The sequence below is a fragment of the Sinocyclocheilus grahami genome, unplaced genomic scaffold, assembly GCF_001515645.1.
Source record: "Sinocyclocheilus grahami isolate Dianchi unplaced genomic scaffold, SAMN03320097.WGS_v1.1 scaffold286.1, whole genome shotgun sequence".
Taxonomy (NCBI): Eukaryota; Metazoa; Chordata; class Actinopteri; order Cypriniformes; family Cyprinidae; genus Sinocyclocheilus; species Sinocyclocheilus grahami.
In genome coordinates this window covers 1,068,200-1,090,169 of record NW_015505465.1, presented here as the reverse complement: position 1 = coordinate 1,090,169, position 21,970 = coordinate 1,068,200, and the positions used below count along the sequence as shown (strand labels likewise).

General features: G+C 38.8%; 1 protein-coding gene across 2 annotated transcripts in view; it reads left to right on the top strand.

Annotated features, from left to right (window-relative positions):
- The window catches only part of LOC107600568 (uncharacterized), a 38,283-nt gene extending 17,561 nt beyond the window's left edge, over positions 1 to 20,722 (top strand). For both annotated transcript variants that reach the window (XM_016292499.1, XM_016292500.1), the window contains exons 2-16: positions 3,615 to 3,715; positions 3,853 to 3,982; positions 5,216 to 5,265; positions 5,875 to 5,983; positions 6,376 to 6,534; positions 6,628 to 6,745; positions 6,866 to 6,927; positions 7,038 to 7,163; positions 7,582 to 7,661; positions 7,782 to 7,928; positions 8,365 to 8,561; positions 10,563 to 10,692; positions 13,320 to 13,504; positions 16,123 to 16,299; positions 19,156 to 20,722. In XM_016292499.1, coding sequence (XP_016147985.1) covers positions 3,698 to 3,715; positions 3,853 to 3,982; positions 5,216 to 5,265; positions 5,875 to 5,983; positions 6,376 to 6,534; positions 6,628 to 6,745; positions 6,866 to 6,927; positions 7,038 to 7,163; positions 7,582 to 7,661; positions 7,782 to 7,928; positions 8,365 to 8,561; positions 10,563 to 10,692; positions 13,320 to 13,504; positions 16,123 to 16,299; positions 19,156 to 19,162 — 1,695 coding nt within the window. In that variant the 5' untranslated portion in view covers positions 3,615 to 3,697 and the 3' untranslated portion in view covers positions 19,163 to 20,722. The remainder of the gene's footprint in view (positions 1 to 3,614; positions 3,716 to 3,852; positions 3,983 to 5,215; positions 5,266 to 5,874; positions 5,984 to 6,375; positions 6,535 to 6,627; positions 6,746 to 6,865; positions 6,928 to 7,037; positions 7,164 to 7,581; positions 7,662 to 7,781; positions 7,929 to 8,364; positions 8,562 to 10,562; positions 10,693 to 13,319; positions 13,505 to 16,122; positions 16,300 to 19,155) is intronic.
- Positions 20,723 to 21,970: the final 1,248 nt, after the last annotated feature.

Here is a 21,970-nt window from a genome sequence, read left to right as displayed (position 1 = left end):
CAGATCTTCTATGAATGAGTCTTTCTCAATGTTCGTTATTCTTTTTTTCTGTTCTCCATATGCTGACAACACAGGTGCATTTTGTGGTGCAGCCCTAAATCGATTAACATTTAAATGTGTTTCTTCATAATTCACTCTTCTGAAAGTTCAGTGAGTTTGGTTGAGAGGAAACTGTATTCTCTGGTGCTGTGTTTCACACTGGTCCAGAGTACAGTGGGGCCCTGTGGAAACAGCTGGCAGGTCGGAAAGACCTAGATACTTCCCACGATCCCAAAGGCCTCTCTCGCTCTGATCCTCCAAATATCTGTACCTCTACCTCCCTCGGCCATGCGGTTTTCCATTAATCCATTTTGCAATTTACTGTCTGTTTGCAGGGTGGAGAATGTGTTGGACTGCAGCACATATGCGTGTTATTCTCCTGCAGCGAGATCTCGATGTTGGTTCCCTCAGATCTTGACCTGTGTTAAGTCCTTGGCTTTACTGAGTTTTCCCTGCAGTCTCGGGGCAGTCTCTGCACATATCCTCTTCCTGTTCACTGTTTCGAACGACCAGAGGCTGTCAGAGGGCCGACTGCACCACACAGACCGTGTGAAGTGGCCCAGTTTCTAAAAAGCCTCCTGTCCTTTGCTGGATCATTTTGGCTCTGTCTGGGAACTAAACAAGCTGAGACACTGTCATTTTTTCATAATTACGATCTGAATAGCTGTAGATGATAGAGCTTAACTTAAGTGCAAGTTTTGCAGGAAAAAAAAAAATCTTGTTTGGACAGTTTCACACAATTAGTCAAGGAAGTTGGACCAATTGTGAATGTCAGTTTAAAGGTCAAATTAATCTCATGATTTAATTGCTCTAGAAGGATGTCATTCTCCCTTCCTCTTGCTTGTTGTCACATTTGTTGTCATTTCAGAAGTATAAAATGAAATACATTTTACCAAGCTTTTGTATTGTAGCTTTTTATTGTAATTTCTTTTTCATTGCAGTCAGAAAAATTATTTTGCTGGTTGTTCAGTGTATTTAAGTGTACCCTCGTAAGTGCTGACTGTATTTTCCCCTCGTTGTGCTTTCTGTCATCACCATGCATGACTTAAAGTACAAAAAATGTTTAGCATTTAGCATGCTATTGCTATCTAGTATTTGACTGTAAGAGATTCAGTTGAGGTCGATATGTCTAATTTTATTGGGCTTTGCCTAATTCAGTTTCCACCAAAAGAGATGTTTGAGTTGAGTTTACATGGTAATTTTATGTTAAGAAAACTCATTTCCCACCACTGTCCACAATTGAATTAACTTTAGCCAAAGAATTACTACTTATTCACACAGTCAGCCCTATTTGCCTTGCTCAACAACCGTCACAGTATTATTGCTTTTGGAAAGCCAGCAGTATTTAAAAAAAGTTTTCAAAGGATCATGGCTGAATGGTAAATGATTGAACAATAATAAATCTTAAAATTCTTCAATGAACAGATATAGGCCCTGATTAACCAACATCCTAAATGAAGGATATTAAATTGCAGTCTATTAAGTTGTATGTGTTTTGGTCATAATGTAGATGATGAATAATTGTGCAACAACAACATATGCAAATTGGACCTTGACAATGCTATGCAAATAATGCGCTGGTAACAGTAGCAGAAATTATAATAATACAATTGTATTGCAAAGGACTCGTATTAGTAAAACTGGCATGAACTGATCTCATCTTTATATTTCAGCAGAACAAATTTACATATTGCTTCTCTAGCATCATTTTTTGGTTATGGAGAAGTGCATCCACACTGCTGACATGTACCCGCTGTTGCTTATCCACATTAATTAGATGCTGAAATAGTCAAAATGTGTCATTGTAGATGTGCTAATTCAATGTTATGTAAGTTTCAGGGCACTGAGGAGGAAAAAAACTGTTGCAAAGTCTGTCAAATCTCTCTGTTGGCTATCTAGTATGCCTTTTTACGGGTCAGAGTGTTCATTGGAGGGACGGATGGGGTCTTATGTGATGCTCTAGGTCCTGTTCACACACTGTTTGTGGCAAATGTCTGATATGGGAGGGAGTGAGCTTCCAATAATTCTCTCAGCTGTTTTTACAAGGCATTGCAGGGCCTAGCGGTCTGAATCATTGCAATTTCCAAACCATGTTGTTAGTATGCTTACAATTGTTTCTCTGTAGAATGTGGTGAGAATGGGTGGGGGGATGTTTGCCCTGTTCAGTCACCGCACAAAGAGATGCTGCTGTGCTTTTTTGGCTAGTGAGGTGGTACGTGATGTGCAGACCCAGAAACGTCTCCATCCTGACTGTCTCTACAGAAGACCCATTGATGTGCTATGGGAGGTGGTCATTGCAGTGTCAGTTTGTTTTGTCAACATTTAGAGACAAATTGTTGTTTGCACAGCAGTCTACTAGATGCTCCATTCTGACTCATCGTTGTCGCTGATGAGGCCCACTGCTGCGATGTCATCCCTGAACTTGATGATGCGGTTTGTACTGTGTTTGGCAGTACAGTCGTGAGTCATTAGTCAACAACAGCCCTGTGGGGTTCCAGTGCTCAGCATGATGGCGCCAGACCAGCTATTGCCAGTTATACTGTATATCTCGAATGTCTGAGGTCTCCCAGTAAGGAAATCCGGAGAGGGAGGTGTTATTGTTGTGAATGATCAGTTTATCTGTGATGTTTTAAGTTTGTGTTGGTTGTGTAGAATATGTATTGCACAACTAATGAATCTATAGGCCCAAAAAACAGATCTCTATGATATACCGTTCCACCATGTTCCACTTAATATTTAACTAATGAATTGATATAAGCCAGTTTTATTCCTCAGGCAATGTATGGTACAAACCTGGCACTGATGCCCAACACATACGGCTCCCTGTTATGCAGAATCAACAGGGATCAGAGAGTGGACTTTTGACAGGTCTTAAGACCATCATTTCAGTGTGTCAATTCCCAGCACTTGTTTGTTTTTCCTGCTTTTTTTATGAAGGAAAGGGAGGGGGTTCCGAAAGCAGTGCGGTTATGGGAATGTTAGAATGTCTGCTGTCTGTGGGAAAACATAGCATGTCACTGGTCACTAAAGTATGCCACTGGCCAGACAGTCCCTGGCTTGTCCTTTTCACTGTCAGTCTAGTTTTGCAACATCCCACAGTATCGTAGTGTGGTTTGTTGTGTGTTGGCATGTATTTACAGAGTGTGCAGACAAGGCTCATGATAAATCAGGGATGACTGATGCTACAGAGTCTGTGTAAAAACAATCATAGTGAAAAGAAAACGCTTTCATTCCTTCCTCAACATTATTAGCTCAAGTATTAGCACTAGCATGTAGAGATTAAGTAGCTGTTTCCGGCTGACATTATTAATTTGACACAAATTCCAACCAAGCTTTCAAGTGTGTTCCACAGAGCACAATACACCAAATATGGAGCTCTGGTTTGTCCAGACTTGAGTTTGGGACCAATTTTTCCCATGTTAGCTTGAAGTTCTACTTGTTTTGTTTCCCAGAGATGGACTCAATGACCCAGATAGAGTTAGGGCTTCTCCAGATCCAAAATTCTTTCCCATCAGCTGAGAGGACATCTGCTAAATGTGCTGACATCTTGGTGATGTGTTGTTTTACTCATTTAGATGACCTGAGTAACAAGGATGCCTGCAGCCATGAGTTGCTAAAGGAAGAGTTGAGGCTACTACCGCTGAGCAGTAAGATAAGCATGTTAACACACCAAAAGGTAAAATCACTCAGCATTACCTTTACAACTGGTACCTGTTTAATATAACCCATTAACATAATCTAGATTTCACATGGAATATATCATTTAAAAGGGTTTTACAAGTATGAATGCTCTTGTTTGTCATCCTGTCACAGAAACCAGCCTCTAGGTCCTGTAGTTTGGGCGATACGGTGCTAAGAAGTCATACCTTTCACTCCACATGTCAAGGAAGAGATGAGATCCTTGAAGATGAGGAATCCCCACGCCAAAGGAGGATAACTGTTGGTAAAGACGTGATGTGACCTTATATTGTGACCCATTGCCTGAATTACAAAGGATGTGTAGAGGCTTCCCACTAGACATTTTAACTAGTGTAACCAGAAAAGCTTTCTTGGTTAAAGGGTTCATATGATGCGATTTCAAGTTTTCCTTGCTCTTTGGAGTGTTACAAGCTGTTCGTGAATAGATAAGATCCCTAAAGTTGCAAAGACTAAAGTCTCAAACCCAAAGAGATATTCTTTAGAAAAGTTAAGACTGGTCCACGCCCTCCTAAAATGCCTTGTTTAAACACCCCCCCACATGTCTACGTCACGATGTGGGAAGATTTGCATAACACCGCCCAAATGTTCACGCAAAGAAAGAAGGCGTAACTTTAATGTTGCTGCCACCGCCGCCACCTTGTCGTGAAGACGCTGTGTGTTTCGTTGTGAAAGCGAAAATACTTTGTTTGGCCTTCCAAAAGAGGACACGACTAGAAATCAGTGGTTAAGCTGTTCCAGAACAGTTCAACCCAAATATTCAGATGTGTGCAGCACATTTTATGGAGGACTGTTTTCTGATCCTGGGAGAGTAGACTTCAATGCCGGCTGTTCTGACCCACAGTCCGTAAGTACGTTTTCATATTTAAATGATTTGCCACTGACGATTCAAACGTGAGTTTTGAGCAGTGTAGAGTAGCGCTTGTTGTTTGTCATTTCTCCGATCACAAATGCAGACATGGTTTTATGTTTACGCTGCGCGATGCAACGCAACGCGTAAAAAGACAGTATAAGTCATTATAATCCGTAATTACGTCCCCACTAGATGCAACAAATGCCTCGTTTATAATGGGTTTTATTGGTTTTGTCTCGACGCTCCGGGACACGACATCACAATATGGTAAGGGACGTAACATTTCCGTCACACGCTTGAGGCATTCGGCCAATCACAACGCACTGGATAGCTGGCCAATCAGAGCATACCTCGCTTTTCAGACCGATGACCTTTGTAAAAATCGCCGCATTTCAGAAAGGCGGGGCATAGAGGAGAAACAATAATGTACAGTATGTCAAAAATAATGTGTTTTTTTAACCTTAAACCGCAGAAACACATTTCATTACACCAAAATACACAAAATAATGTTCTTTTTAGCAACATCATATGACCCCTTTAAATAGCTTAACCAGTACCAAACTTTGCTGGTGAATAGGATTCCTAAGATGGTCCACCAGCTAGACCTGTTATTTTTCCTCTTCCCAGCATCGTACATTCCTCAGTCCAAGGACCATACTGGAAAAAGTGTAGTGAAGGTAAGGCACAATTTTTTGTGTAAGACTGTGAAAAATATTCTCTTTTTTATTTTCTGCTTCAGTTTCTCAAGTAGTTTTGGTTTTGATGATAATGCAGTTTTGTTCATTCACTTTATGTAAGATGCCTCAGAGCATGTCTCATGATTTTTGGATTTGAGTCAAGTCAATAAACATAGCAGGCTTTTTTCCTACATAATTTTGAACATACACTTATTTTTATAACCCCACTGACCTTCTGAAATGTCAGAGTCAGTAAAATAGCATAGGCAGTGGAAAAGTATAGCCATTTTGTAAAAGTGCATACAGTTTTACACTTGAAAGTTGAATACCCCTCATTTTGATGTGCAGTCAGAGCATCCACAGCTGTAGGGTATACACAAGTTCACTCATGCTGAATCTGTCATAGGACAATTCTCCATGGTTAAAAAAACTCTCAAAGTCTTTTAAGGTGGAATGTCCTAAATTGGTCTTTTTTGTGTTCATTGCATTAATTCTCTGTGAACGTGCAGGGGTATGTTCATGAAAATGTATTTCAAGTTATGTGTATACATACATGCATGCATGTTGAGAACTTCATTTGTATGTTTGACTGTATCTGTCTGTATTTAGTGGGATTCTAATGGGTACAAGGCCAAAACGTTAGCAGAGCTGAACACAGAGGAGGTTTGCCAGTGGTTTAGTAATATTGGTCTACAGAAATGCCTGCCCTTCATTCGAGGTAAAGTACAGTTTGCATTTGTTTTTGTCATATTCCCACCCTTTTAAAATGTTTAAATTCACCAAACATTCTAAGAGACAAATGCATAGCCGCAAAGCAATAACTGTTCAGATTATGTATTACTTTCTCATTTGCACTTTTAATTTATTGCATCAGCTTGAAATGTAAAACTTTTTGAAACTTAAAAAGAGAGGAAAAGCAACATTTACTAGCTAATACAACACCATAGAGACTTTTACCATTTCTAGCTAATGATTTGCAAGGCCTATTTGTAACACATTCAAACCAATAAAGAGCTATTTTAGAGATCCATTAGTGTTATTTATCATAAGCAACGGTTTGAAGAGATGTTAATAATAATGTTGTGGCTTTGGGTGGATCAAATCTTACAGAGGCAGAGTTCAGTGGATCTCACATAGCTTCTATTGATCTCAACACCCTCGAAATCCTTCAAGTGTCCAGTCTGGAGGAGAGAGAGAGGCTGCTGTCTGCCATTTACCATGAGTTACACCCACCAAACTCCACCACCCAAAGACTCGACTCCCTCCTTGGTACCATAATACAACCATGAACTGTTTGAGTCCACATCTAAGTACTTTGTCTGCAAACTTCTGGTACCAAACTTGTTTTCTTTCCCCCAAAAGAAAGATTTGGTCCACACAATGTTGAGAAATTCACAGCAGCTTTAGTTTCCATGACCAAGTCAAAATCTTCTCCTCAAGTTGGCAGCATCAACATGAACCGATGTTCATTCAAATTCAGGTAGATTGTCCTTTTATGTAGAATGTAAAACACTGCATAATCACAAATCATTACCAAAATTACATTTTCATAACAGTATTTACAGGTTGACCTGAATATGTACCCTGTTCTTTCTCACAGACAGAAAGAACAAAATGCAATACTTCACAAGAACTCACATCTCATTGAAATCACAGTCAATGGTAAAATTCTGTCCATGTGATTTTGTTCCATGTAACATTTCAGCATATCATTTTTAAAATTAATTTTAAAGTTTTACAAATGCCTGTATCTGTCTGTTATTTTGATTTAGCCTCAGATCGAACAGTTCATTTAAGGACACCCAAAGAGACAAGTGTGGGAAAAGTGGTGGAGTCCTGTCTGAGGATGCTGGGAATTAATGAAGACAGAGATCACTTCAACCTAAAAAGCAGTGAAGGTTTTGTATATAAAAAAGCAAAAAGGAGTAAAATATCTACTGTATGTGCATATGTCTTTGTATAAGAATCATGTAAAATAGAATACTTGTATATTAATTACAGTAAAGCAGATTATAAAATAATGATGGATATTTGCCTAGCATGTTCATTAGTGTATCCTTTGGGATAATGCAAAGACACACATATACACATAAAATCCTTGGAGAGTATGTATTAAAAATTAATCAAATCAATCTGACTTACGCTAAATTTATTGTATTATTTTTAGGGCTTTTTCATTTGTCTTCTTTGGAAAAGATCAGCCATCTAGTCTTGCGTTTGGAGAGAATCATATATGGCTTGTGGTTTATAAGTGCTCTGGAATTTACACAGTGAATTTACTTTTACATACCGTCTCTATTTTTCCATGTTTTTCAGATGAGTTCTCCCTTGAGCAGCAGATTGGAGATTTGCCTGGCTCAGAGACGAGACTAATGGAGCTTCACTTATATAGGAAGGTAGACAGAATTGCATGTTTTAGCTGAGTATTTCAATGTAGTAAAAAACACAAACATAACTGTCTTAGAAGATAAACTTATTTAATTTAAGATTAAACTTTTGCCTCTCAAAACTTGTAGGAAACACAGAAAGCGGGTCCTTATTCATCAGATAACAACATTATTTGTACCACTGACAATATTCAGAGAAAAAATCTGCTAAGCAACACTGGGAAGATTCAAGAGCTAAATCAACAGGTGGCCTCCCTTCAAAACGTCATCATACAAGTAAATGCATCATGTCTTCTGTTTCACCATTGTAAATAAACACTGGGGCTGGTTGTCACACAGGGAACTATAGGTTTTTTGAGTTAAAACTCCAATGCAAATCCTTTTTTCTCTAGTAATGGATTTCTTCTTGGTTTCTTATTCAAAACCCTCTTAAATAAGTACAATTATTGTGAATTTTGTCATAAAACGAATATTTTAGAATTGTGTCTAGTTTTGTAGCTTGTCATCACAGGGTCTGTGTGTATTCAATGAACCGCATCTTTTTTTCCTGGGCAGTGGAAATGTTCAATAGCTTTTTTGTAGCCGAAATTTAGAGGTATGTTCTTACGCAGGAATAGACTTGCAAAAATAAACCTACCCTAAGGGAAAAAATGTGACATCTAACAGTTTTCCACTATTGCTTTTAGCTGATCTGTGTCTGAATGATAACCAGGTTCAGGAGATTTACCATGGTCTGGTAGCCTTCTCTTCAGAGCTGAAGAAGATGGAGGGGGCGATGGATGCAGTACAAACAGACAGCTTTGAAGTGAAGAGGCTTCTCAGTGAGACCCAGGACAATCTGCAGAGGAAAAGACAGAGCCTTCAAACACTCAGGGACAATCTTAACACTGCACCAGTGCAGAAGAATAAGTAAGTATATGCTCTTACCATAGAATAGAATAAATCAGAATAGAATGTTCTGGAGGTTAATACAAAGCCGTTGGGTCTATCATATGGGATTATCACAGGGAACAGGAAAAGGGATAGGAACTGTTCATCAATGCATTGGTCTTTATGGATAATGATGTGTTCCGTCTTCCAGAAGGAGAGGCTGGAAGAACTGATGATCAGAGTTGGTTTTGGATGCCCTTAGTGTAATTTACTTGTAGAGCGTGTACAGTAAATCCTGTGATTTTTAATGCTCTGTTTACAGTTTATTTTTCTTTGGCGTCAGTGCTGAAGGTCATTTGGATGAGGGTAATGGGTAGTCCACAAATCTTTCCTAATTTCCTGAAGTGCTGAGAAAGCTGCTCCCAAATCCACCTTATGATTGGACCCATCATGCCAATGTTTAATGTCATTTATTAACATATTCATGGTTCTGACAATGTTTAAAGGAATAGTTTGCCCCAAAATGATAATTTTGTCATTATTTACTCACTGTTATGATGTTTCATGAAGATTTTTTAAAAATGGAACACAAAAGCTGAATTTTTTTTAAGGACCAGCCTTATCATATGAAAGCAGTTACCTTTGCAAAATGGGAATCCGTAACTGTTTAATTTATGAGGTGTGCAAATAAAGAGAGGGTGTTTGAGGAAAAAGTGGGTCTAGTAAGTATAACAACTAAGTAAAGATAACTAACTAAATCTAAGTAAGGTAAACTATTGGATTTTACAGTGTAGTAGTTTCCTGCTTTTTCTCAGCATTACAGCCTTTGATTTATTCTGACATCTTTTCGAGCTGAACAGATTGAAAGCAGGAATGGATAAGGGTGTGAGAAAATACCATCATGAATCAATATGTCCAAGTCCTCATTAATTACATGATAAGCCATTTAAGTTGAAGGCTTATTGTTTTTTGTTACGTTATGTCCTTCAAGTGCTTGACCATTTCCCCAGCAAAATGCAAACACATCTTTCAAGTTTCAGGGTTTTTGGGTGACATTAATCTAAGATATTTGGGTCTGAGAACATGAGAGGCTTAGACCGCTTACATTTATTTAAGATCGAGTCGCAGAATAATAAAAAAGCCTAATCTTTGATATAAAGTGACAGAACATTGGAAGTCTGTTCAGATGAGCTTCCTAATCCAAGACAAAACTTACAGGAATAGTTCTCTAAAAATAAAAATTCAGCCATAATTTACTCCCATGTTGTTCCAAACCCTTATGGCTTTCTGTTTTCTGAATATAAGAGGTTAATATTTAGGAGAATATTGAAAAATCTTTTGTATGTAAAGAGGGACTTTCAAGGTCCAAACTGCTTGAAACAATAAACGTGTCATAAAACTGGTTCATATAACTTGTGCGCTATATTCCAAGTCTTCTGAAGCCATACAGTAGCTTTGTGTGAAGAACAGACCAAAATTTAAGTCATTATGGGGATAAAAATTCTCAGAAATGGAGCGTAGCGATAGTTCTGGCAGGCCATGTTAGTCAAGCTCGCATACTCAGCTGATACTCAGCTGATCCACGTCTACCTATAGGATCACGGCACCAACCATAATTCCCTTAATGAGGTCCCTTCAGTCATTATTCAGCAGATATCGCTTCGCTCAGGAACTAATCACCCACCTCCATCCCCAGCTCCTCCTCTCGTCCAGTCAGGACTTGGCAGTGAATATATAATTGAGTCAGACCACTGAATCATGTTGTTAAAATAATCACGTAGAACATTAATGGTATCTGCTACATTTATCATTGATGTTGGTTCTGTACTGTTACCCTAGGGGGGTTATTCTGCTCTCCCTGCTCCTATCCATGCTAGGCTGCGTGGATGGGCAGGGAGTGTTTGCCCAAAACAGAACCGTTCCCCCAATATTATTTTGATGTTATATTGACGATAGTGGTCCTGACAGAATTGACATTTTTAGGGGAACTATTCCTTTAAGAGAGCTCAAGGGAGCAACTTGTGTTTGTTTACTCCTCAGGCCGTCAGAGGTCCGACTTCTGGAGAAGATGAGGCTAAACTGCCAGGTGTTTAAAGATGAGATCACACTAGTCCACCTCAATCGACAGGTGGCTCACCTACGTGAAGTTCTGGAGAAGATGCAGGCCAAGGTGAGACTGGAACCCCCGATCTATTTTCTCAAGGTTTTCAGAGTTTCCTGGTGCAGTATGAAATGATATAGTGCTGACATGTGAACACAGGCCAGTAGTTATTATTTTAGACCACATTTTAATGAGGCTGAACATATGGTACTAATGTGAGCATTACAGTCTTGGCTTTACCCAATATGCAAGCACTTTGTTGGACATACAAAAACATTTGGGAGGAAAATGAACACAGTTAATCGACATGAGTATAAGTCAGATTATATAAGTTACCTCTGTTTTTCCTTTTGCCATCTTTCAACTTTTTAAACAAATCTACATGGGAAGCAAATTGATTGTCATTTCACAATGATAGTCACCACAACATTGAGTCATTGGCACCAACGCCACTCATTTTTCAAAAGCCAGGATGACATGAAACGCTAGTGTAAAACTATCCATGTCGTGGCCGTACCTGTGATTCTTTCCCACCTCTGTCCTCTAAAAGCGGCTCTTTCATCTCATCGGTAGAGACCTAACGAGGTGCCATGAAAAGACACATTCCGACCGGGGCTTTGCAAGAAAAGAGCGTGTCACGTTGCCGCCCTCAGGCCACAGTCTTTAGGTACTGAGCTGGTGGGAAAGAGGCAGTGGCGCTAATGTTTATCATATGACCTAATCAGGGGAAAGGCGCAGGTCAGGACACAGAGCAGTCTGGGAACTAATACAAGCCTAGGCCCTAATAAGGAGCAGGCTGCCATTTATTTTCCCTAGATTATCTGACAATAAGGAAATATTTAATCATCGCCTCTAATCTCCGCGATCCGTCACGACTGCAGTGCATCAGAAAAGACAGGAAGAAGGTGGGGAGGAGTTGTTGAAATAGAGCGAAAAGTAACGTAGCAGCAAACATGGGGTCTCAAACTAAGATACAGGGATTTAGGGGAAAACCCCTCTAAATAATATGGCCCAAATCTTTTCCAATCTTCTCTTTTTTATTTCAATTGCAATACACTGGCCTTCGGGCCAGAGATGCAGTCGTGGTTGCAGACTCGGATTAGGTTTCACTATTCTCATGGGAAAGGTGGTCGTGACTTGAGATACTGCGATTGTGGCCAAGCACGAGAGCTCCCAGTAGTTGGGCTCACTTTGATTGTTCCCTCTTCCCTATGTCTTGGCGGTCACCGTGTTGAGCTGCACTGGCGGCTAAGAGACCCAGTGGCTAATAGTTGAGGCAGCATTTAGCTCTCTTAGGGATTTATAGTCCATCTTGAGGTTGCCATTTTACTGCATGCAACACTACACTCCGGGGCCCTGCGAATCCGTTATTGTAACTGACAGTGCCTCACTTATATCATTAATACCAGCCACGCTTTTCTAACCGAGTCCGGAAGCTTTTCTCATGCGAAACACAATCCTACAATCCGGGGCTTGGCATGGCTTCCTCTCCCATCTCATAAGAGTTAGGGGATTTCTGAAGGTGTGCCCGTTTCTCAACCGATTGTTCTTCGTGCAGCACCTCCCAATCCTCTACGGTTTAAAAGACAGTTGCCAAGTTATATTCTGTCTTTCCATTGTTCAGCTTGCTCTTGTTTCTGTTTGCTCTGTGGCCAGTAGCTATTCCCTCACCTCACAGGATGACAATACGAGCAAATGAAAGTTGACCAAAATTATTAATTCTTAAGTACCTGCCCTTTTGCTACTTCTCTTAAATTGAGCGAGGCCCAAGCTATGTGGCCTGCCCTAGGGAATCCAAACAGTGGGGTGATAAGGGCTCCTAAGGATTTCTGCAGGGGGGTTTCCTGTGTGAGCGAGCCGTCTGGTGCCCTTGTCTGGGGAGAGGCTCAGTAGCCTTGGCCGCAGGGCTTTCACACGCTATGAGACTCAAGCCCTCACCTCGGCTTTCTGCTGAATGTTCAGAGAAATCTGATCACTCTGCATCTATCTTTTCACTCATTTCCTGTATTCAGTCTCTGTCTCAGCTATTGGTTTGGGGGTGTGGGTTTATGTGATCCTGCATGTTTACCAGTAATGACACGTTTTGGCCCCTTCAGTGACCTGTTTTACAGCTCATTTTGTATATACATTTATACTGTATTTTAAATATATTACATTTGACCTGTTTTATGCCTTATAAGAATCAGATAAGTCTGAAAAAAGGTCAGAAAATAATACAAAAAATAGTTTAATGAGTACACTGTAAAAATAATTTTTGAAGTTGTACGTGTGAGTATGTTTTACAAGAAATGACACACTTTCTATTTCAAAATTTCACATTAAATTCAATGTGTTTACTTTTGTAATTGTTTGTGAAATTTGCTATCAATTTTTCACTGGAAATTATTTCTACACCCATTTTTTTCAATTTATGGAATGTTCTCTCCTAACTCACACGCCATTAGTATCTGTGATGACAACTTAATTTTAAATCCCACTTAGTCCACAAATAATGAAACTCGTTTTCTCTACAGCAGTCAGATGATGGAGGCTGTCAGCTTTAACACTTTACACTTTTAAAAGTGTTGTTTCAAGGACAGATCCTTTGGCTCTCCACTTCTGTTACTATAAAATGAGAGCAGTGTCTCATTGAGGTGAGCCACCAGCTATTCACTGCTTTTGATGCTTGTTCAACAGTGTTTTTTCTTTTCCTGCAGGAGAAAGCCGAGAGGAAGAGCCCTACTCTGACTCAGCTGGTCTCTTTGCAGTCTCCTGTCATGCTGGTGGCCACCCAAGTGAAAGCAGACCCAGACGGTCATTACGGTTTCTCTGCGCACTGCGTAGAGGGCCAGGGTCTGATGGTGGTACATAGTGAGGGTGCTAATCTCTGCCTGAATGACAGGTAATTGTCAGCACAATTGATTTAAAAAACATCTTTTAATGAATGTTTAAAACTATATTATTAATCTGTTTAGCATGTTTTCAAGCTTTTCTTTACCTGCACCAAAATGTTACAGAAAGAAACAATTCACCCAAAAATGAAAACTGGAACACCATTTTTGGGTGATCTATTCTTTCCACCAACCGTAACCTTTGGGTCATAGTCTTAAAAACAACTGAAATGTGAAAGAATGTGAGATCAAAGAGGTAATTTTAGTGCAGTAGATGTTTTGAAGAATTAAGCCTCTAATCGTCCTTTCATAAAACATGCCAAGGGACATCCCAAATTTTCCAGCCTTTAAGAACAGAGAGGATCACAGAGGTTCCATCAGCTTTTGTCCCCCCCCCCCCCCCTGTTGCTATGGAAATTTGTAGGAGACAGGAGCATAACAGGAAAACACTGAAATGTAAAACATAGACGACTACGCACAAGGAACAGATAAAAACATGAATAATACATGGCCATGCAGTTTAAATATTCCATTTGTGAGATAGTTTTTTTACAGATCGCATAACTATATACATGCAAACACATGTACATAAACACAATTAAGTATTGGATGAGGAACAGAGGAAGGGAGGGGCAAAACATAAGAATGGAAAAGGGGGATCTGAGTAACATGCATCTATTTGGTAGTTAATTGCCAAACCTCTGGCAAAACTCTTTTCACAGTCAGTGAACAAATATAAAGGCAAAAGTCATTTTCCTATTTTCAGAAACACATCGCATTAAATGAAAGCTAATGAACACAAAAAATTTAACAGGCTTACAAATGTTTTTTCATGTGATCTAAGATTTTTTATACCCCTTAATTATTTTTCACCAATGCTGCTTCCATATATAGATACAGTCAGTTCCATATATATTTGGACAGAGGCACAATTTGTATTATTTTAGCTGCTGACCAAAACATATTTAAGTAACAGTTATATAATCAATATGGACTTAAAGTGCACACTTTGAGCTTTAATTTGAGGGTATTCTCATCAAAATTGGAGAAAAGTTTAAAGAATTACAACTCAAAAGCTGTTTCATGGACAGACGTGGGCTAGTCTTTCATTATTTCTACATCAGTTAAGCAGGTAAAAGGCCTGGAGTTGATTCTAAGTGTGACATTTGCATCCGAAAGCTGTTGTTCTGAACCCACTTCACGCAGTCAAAGGAGCTCTCCATGCAAGTGAAACAGACAATTGTTCGACTTCAAAAACAAAACAAATCCATTGGAGAGATAGCAGGAATATTAGGAGTGGCCAAATCAACAGTTTGGTACATTCTGAGAGAAAAATAATGCCCTAGTGAGCTCAGCAACATAAAAAGGCTTGGACATCCACGGAGGACAACAGTGGTGGATGATCGGAGGATCCCTTTCACAACATCCAGCCAAGTGAAGAACACTCTCCAGAAGGTAGACGTGTCGCTGTCAAAACCTACAATCAAGACTTCACGAGAGAAAATACAGAGGGTTCACCACAAGGTGCAAACAAGGCCAGATTAGACTTTGCCAAAAAACATTTTTAAAAAGCCAGAACACTTCTGGAAAATCATTCTTTGGATGCCTGAAATTAAGATCAACCTGTACCAGAATGACAGGAAGAAAAACTTATGGAGAAGGCTTGGAACAGCTCATGATCCAAAGCATACAACATTACCTGTGAATCATGGTGGAGCAGTGTGATGGCATGAGCATGCATGGCTTTCAGTGGCACTGGGTTACTGATGTTTAGTGATGATGTGACAGAGGACAGAAGCAGCCGAATTAATTCTGAAGTGTACAGGGATACACAAGTGACTGAATGATTTGATTCAGTCATATCGAGCAAAGTTGATTGGGCGGTGCTTCATAGTACAAATGGACGATGACCCAAAACATACAGCAAAAGCAACCCAGCAGTTTTTGAAGGAAAAGAGTGGAATATTCTGCAATGGCCAAGTCAATCTCCTGATCTCAACCCGATTGAGCATGCATTTCACTTTCTGTAGACAAAACTAAAGGCAGAAAGACCCAACTAAAGACCTTGGAAAGTGTCACAAATGAGGAAACCCAATCTCTGGTTCCAGACTTAAGGCAGTCATTGCCTGCAAAAGATTCTCAACAAAATGTAAAAAATGAAAATGTTATTTATGATTATATTTATTTGTCCAATTACATTTGAGCCCCTGAAAATGGGGGTACTGTGTGTAAAAATAGTTGCAATTCCTAAGCATTTTATGTTATATTTTTGTTCAACCCCTTGAGATAAAGCTTAAAGTCTGCCCTTCATACATACATATATATATATATATAATGATACACACACACACACACACACGCACACATATAAAATATATATTGATGTATGTATGTGTGTGCGTTTCATGTCTTTAAAACTGACCTATCAAGATGTCAAAGCTGTCAAGATTTGGATTTTGTGTTCTCCCTTTATCAAAAACTGTATAACTTTTGATACTTTTTTTAAGAAACTGCTAATTTGGTAAAAAGTGATAGTACCCAATGATCCCTTTATAAAATAGGTACATGGTGCCCGTTAGCACTGCCGTCAGTGTTGTTGTTGTTCTGAGAATGTGGGTGTCTGTTTCAGGCTGGTGGAGGTAAACGGAGTGAACGTCTTGGGGAGCAGTGAGGATGAGTTGGAGTCGATGCTTAAGACACACACTGCCCACATTGTTGTTCTTCGGCAGCTGGCAAAAGAACTTCCACAGGAAGACCCATCTGCCCCCACTTCAGACAGACAAATGCTGCAGAAACATCAAGCAATGTAAACCAACTAAACACTGTCCAGATTAAGTTCTTTCCTGTCTTACTTGAGGAACACACTCAGACACACCTGACTTGGTCATATCTTATGTTTTATCCCACTTATTACTTTAATGACATTTGTCTTGAAAGAGAAGAGGGTTATATTTTCACCCTGCATTACATTCTCTGGGTCATTTTAGGGCAGTTTAATTTTTGGGTAGGTATGACTTCATGTTTTTGGGTTGATACAAATGTAATAGCCATAGTCTCAATTAATGGGTGGGTCAGTCAAAAACTGCTCATAAAAATGGCAATTGCATGGGAAAAAGGCATATTGAATTCTAAATTGCATTCAACCATGAAGGTCAAGTTGGCAAAATAAATCAATGTCATAACTTTCACTTTGTACACTTTTTGAAAAAGCAGCTGTGGTGAAATAGGAGGCAAGGAAACTTCTTGTAAAACTGACATTAATGAAAATACATATATCAAAGCTAAACTTTTTTTTTAATGGGTAAATATTTATTTCCATGACAGTGCCTCATGTCAAAGATTGACTCAAGGAGCGTCATGAAGTGGTGTAGTGAAAGTACTAACCACTTACTTGTATTAAGAGGATGTTAAAGGATTTTTATATGAATTTGTGGTCACACTTTATTTTAAGGTTCTCACTATTAACAAACCATTAACTACAACTTTTGCCTTAATAAACTCCTAATTTGCTGATCATTAATAGTTATTAGGGTAGTTGTTAAGTTTAGGTATTGGGTGGGTTGGGGATGTAAAATATGGCCATGCAGAATTTGTGCTTCATAAGTACTAATAAACAGCCAATTATGTTAATAATAGACATGCTAATAAGCAACTAGTTAATAGTGAATTGGTCCTTATTCTAAGTTGTTACTGAATTTGAAGAGTTAATTTGCAAAAACGGATAACTCCCTTTTTAACAATTTTCAAAAATCATGTTTTTTCATTGTGCATTCCAAATAATCTCAGTCAAACTGCATTTGGGTTATTTTGATTAGGTTAAAAAATAACAAAAAAATACAGCTAACTAACACAATAAAACACAATAAAAACATGATAACAATAAAAAAACGTGATTTTTGAAAATTTTTCAAAAACGGAGTTATGTTTTTGCAAATAAACTCTTCATTTGTAAATTATGAGCTTCATGAAGAAGACTGGTGAAAGTTTTTGTTACAGTATGTGAAAACATGCAAGCAACAACCATACATTATTATATGTTTTCCCACTTCTCGCTTGGAATTGTGTTCAGGTATGGCATATTCTGTCAGGAAGGATGCAGTCTTTTAGTTACATACACTGACCTGACATTTTTGTAGTGTTTCTAATAGATTTAATGAAAAATCAGTGTTAAAGGAGAGCCACACATACACACACTAAAGTGTGACAGATGTGCTGGTTTAGCCCCGCATCTTAATGCCTCTGTGGACCTCGTGTATCCGGTCTTGTGGTTGAACCTTGTGGGTTTCATTGTAAGCCTATTAATAAGAGACTGGGCATTCTAGCTGGCATGTGGGACCCGCAATTGGAGGAAGGTGACCTGACCCATGACCTCTTGACCTTTGTGGTGGAATTATGTGGTCATGTGAATCTAACTGTGGGAGTTGAAGAAAGTCTCAAGGAAAGAAATCATACTATTACTGACGTAGTGGAAGTGAATTACATTCTGTGTAGGTATGTTCAAGTACAGTGCGTGATTCATTTGCCATTGTCCAGACTGTGTTCACAGTGTTTTTCTCACAGGCAACTGAAATGTACAGAACGTCGCATGAACACTAATCTAAGGTACAACTAATACATTCATCAAAACCACCACATCTGTCATCAAACAAATGTGCCTTTGGTGAATCGGCCCATGGGAAGTATAAAACAATCAACAGGAAGTGTCCATCCAAAGCTAACATGATAAAGATAAAATATGATTTAGCTGCACAAACTGTTCACACAAGGGAGGGCAATCCAAACACACTTTCATAAACAGTGCTCCTGGCAAGGAAAGAAAGACATTGTGGGATTCTCAGTAGACTACGCCCTTCCCCACCCTCTCCAGTCATGACATGTCTCCTAAAAATGCTCTTTCTTTATTTTCTTTTTGATAAAGAAAAACAACCAACGCACCAAAATAAAAACAAGCATAAGACTAATGAAGAGAAGATTGATTTATAATACAAAAACCATAGTTGCACAAGAGTCAAAAATGCAAGAAAACTAAATAAAAAAGGAACTGTGGGGAAATATATTGAATATCTGTATCAGTTACTAAATATTAAGAAAGCGAATACAGTTCTCTCGTCACTTGAGGGCAAAACATGTTTCTGATTCCTGTGGGTCTTTTCTTTGTTTTCTCTCACAGCAAAACAAATCTGATAACAAACCCACCTAAAATAATAATTAATAATCTCTTGTGTGTAATTCATTAAGTAAATACTGCAGTATATGCAAATACTTGATCATTATTGTGCTGAGTGACAGTGCTGTTCAACTAAAACACGAAAATATGTTATTGTATATGTTAACACTTTACAATAATACGACTGTTCATTGTTAGTTCATGTTAGCTCAGAGTTAAGTAATATTATCTATTAAGAATAGATCTATTAATAAATGTTAAAATTAACATTAACTACAATTAACAAATGCTTTAGAAGTATTTTTCATTATTTATTCATGCTAACTGATGCGGTTAATTAATGTTAACAAATGGAACCTTATTGGTATGTTGTTGTTTTTTTTTAATATTTATTCATAAAGTGTGTTTCATTTTTTATTTTTTATTTAAATATGTAAGCACATTCAAACACGAATTCTGCTAATGGTGCTATTTCTCATTTTTCTTACACTGCAGTTCTTGAAATGTGTCCAGACCTGTCATCTGTGTATGGAAGACCTGAGGATGCCACAGCATGAATATTCCCATCATCACAGCAGGAATTGCTCCAGCGCACTGACTGTCAGACATAGCTGCTAAAGTTTATGGAGCAGAAACATTTGCCACATGCAGACGTATAGCGCATTTCTTCGGGATTGCCTTCCCTCTGGCCAAAAACCTCCATATATGCATTCTGTTAGGATCTAAAGCCAGTAAAAATAGTTTGGCCTCTTTTAGAGGGAAAAAAGTTTCGCTTAACAAACGGAGGGGGCAGCTCGGCATTTTAGAGTTGTTTTTTTGGGGGGTGTTGAAGCACAGTAAGGGTGGCTGTGGCTTTTCGGGGCTTTCTGGCAGGCTGTACTTTAACTTAACAGCCAGTGCAATATGTCTAGAGGACACCGACTGGTATGTGTGTGCACCGCATTCAAAGACTATAACAGCTCAGTCTACAGGGCCGCTGACGTATCGTTTAACATGGACACGTTTATCCTTGTAATGTATATGATGTGTATTGTTAGTGTCAGTTGATATTTAAATATAAACCCAGAGCATTTCGACCTTATGGTGTGTGTACAGAGTTAAACAGCTGCAGCCAATCGATCCAAGTACACACAATTTAGCCGTCTATCTTTTCACTCCCTCTTTACATCCGAATGAGTCATTCAAGGCAAGGACATTTAGATATCGGCCAAGTTCCATAATGACCTGCAGTGACAATCTTGTCTCCATTTACTCCAAACATCACTGGATAGACTTAGGGCTATTGCCCAAAATGGGTCACTAAAGATGATGGAAAGGATTCGGTTATTAACATCATATGCTGTTTTATATGCATTTTTGGACGGTACTTACAGGAGGAAGATGTTCTAGTTGTGCACTCTTGCATTGCGCTTGTTGGCTGACCCTCGAATCATACAGTAACACCCCTGGGCATCTGTTCTGTTTTAGGATTGTAGATATGACCAACTCAAGCTTTCCAGATAAGCAGAAGCAGACATCTGTCTCTCTCTCTCTCTGAACTCAGCACTTCCAGGTTCATCTCTCTCCCATCTGCCCCCCATAACATGAGCCCCACTCCTGCCCACCCGACATTTAAGGAGCTCCTGGCATTTGTTTGAAGTTAGTGTAGGCATTAGCTCTGGTTTCCTGCTTCAAATCCCTATGCAGACCCAATAAAAGGTCTGTAGGTTGAAAATTCACTAAAGTAGATTACTGTCTGTACAGAAATGTAATGCAAACAAACTTGGAATTTACTGGCTATTATGAGGAAATTTTTCTGGCACCCAGTGACTTTCCCCCTAGTGAGGCTTTATGGTTAGTCTGAGATAGACAGGAACTCCTTGTAACCCCTACCAGCATTACTAGTTTTACCACTTCATCGACAGCTGCCCAGTTACGCAGATTTGTACTGTATATACAATATTACATATAAGTAACATTGCATGAGTAAGAGTGAATGAGAGTGAGACTGCTTTCATAAAAATTCAATACACTAATAAAACCATATCCAAAGGAAAATTAACCATTGTGTCTCCGAACAACACACAGCAGTGGCATTACTTATTAAATCATTGTTTTTATATGAATCGTTTGTATGAATAATTCAGTTACTCGCTCATAAATACTGTTTTCCTGAATGATTCAGTGCTGTTGAATGAATTAATGACTCATAAAGATTGGGCCTGTCCCAATACCCACACTTGTGGGTTTTTGCACTTGAACACTTGAACACTTGTCCACTTACGTAAACATTTCCTGTATTTGACCCAAGTGTTCAAGTGGGCGTGAACACCACAAGTGTGGGTAGAACTATTGATTACTCAATGGAACATATTTAGTAAAGTTTTTACAAAGCTTTATTTACACATTTTGATTTTCAATATTTTGTACTTTAAAATAAACTAAATGTATTTTCAGTAGTCCTTACATAACAGACAACTTCATTTAATTGTGGTGCATCTAATAAAGTGATAAAAGCAGTTTTGCAAACGTTTTACAAAATACACACTCATTTCTGCACAAACAAATTCTGCAACACTTTGCACTTTATTACCAAATTATGAGTAATTCTAACATATACTTTCACTGGAAAGTTTTCCTCAAACTTTTATGCTTTTGGTGCATGAGTTCCTGAATTCATGTGATAAATGATACATGGGATACGCTTAGCCTGAAATACCACTCCATAGCTTTATTACAGATAGAGTGTATTTAGTGCGCATTAAGGGCACTGAGCATTTGCATTTTTCAGAGCTGGGACAGTCTTGCACACTTTCTGTCATGTGCACATGCTCTCAAGTGGACAACACCGCAAGTGTGGATATTGAGACAGGCCCACTGTCGCTTGTCTTGTTACTGAATGGTTCTATTTTTTTTATTAATTGTTTCAGTGAATAATTCAATGACTCATTCATAATGATTGTGAATTGTTTCCTTACTGAACAAATCAATGTGTCCAAACAAATGAATTCACTGAAACCACCAGTGACTCATGGGAGTGATGCAAACAGCGAAAAGTCCCAGCGTAACGAGTATTAATAATATTAATGACCTGTACTCATCCACATTTTAAAAGTCACTTTCGATAAAAGCATCTGCTAAATGATTCAATGTAAATGCAAGATGCACATGTATTCCTCAGTATAGCAGAATGGAGCTGAAAGGAACTGGTTTGTCTTTGACATCTGGGTTGACTGATTTGAACCGCATACTTGGTGAGACAGGGAGTATGCTTATTGTCAGGGGTCAGAGCCAAAGTTTTTCTGTTAGTGAGGGGAGTTTTCAGCACGTA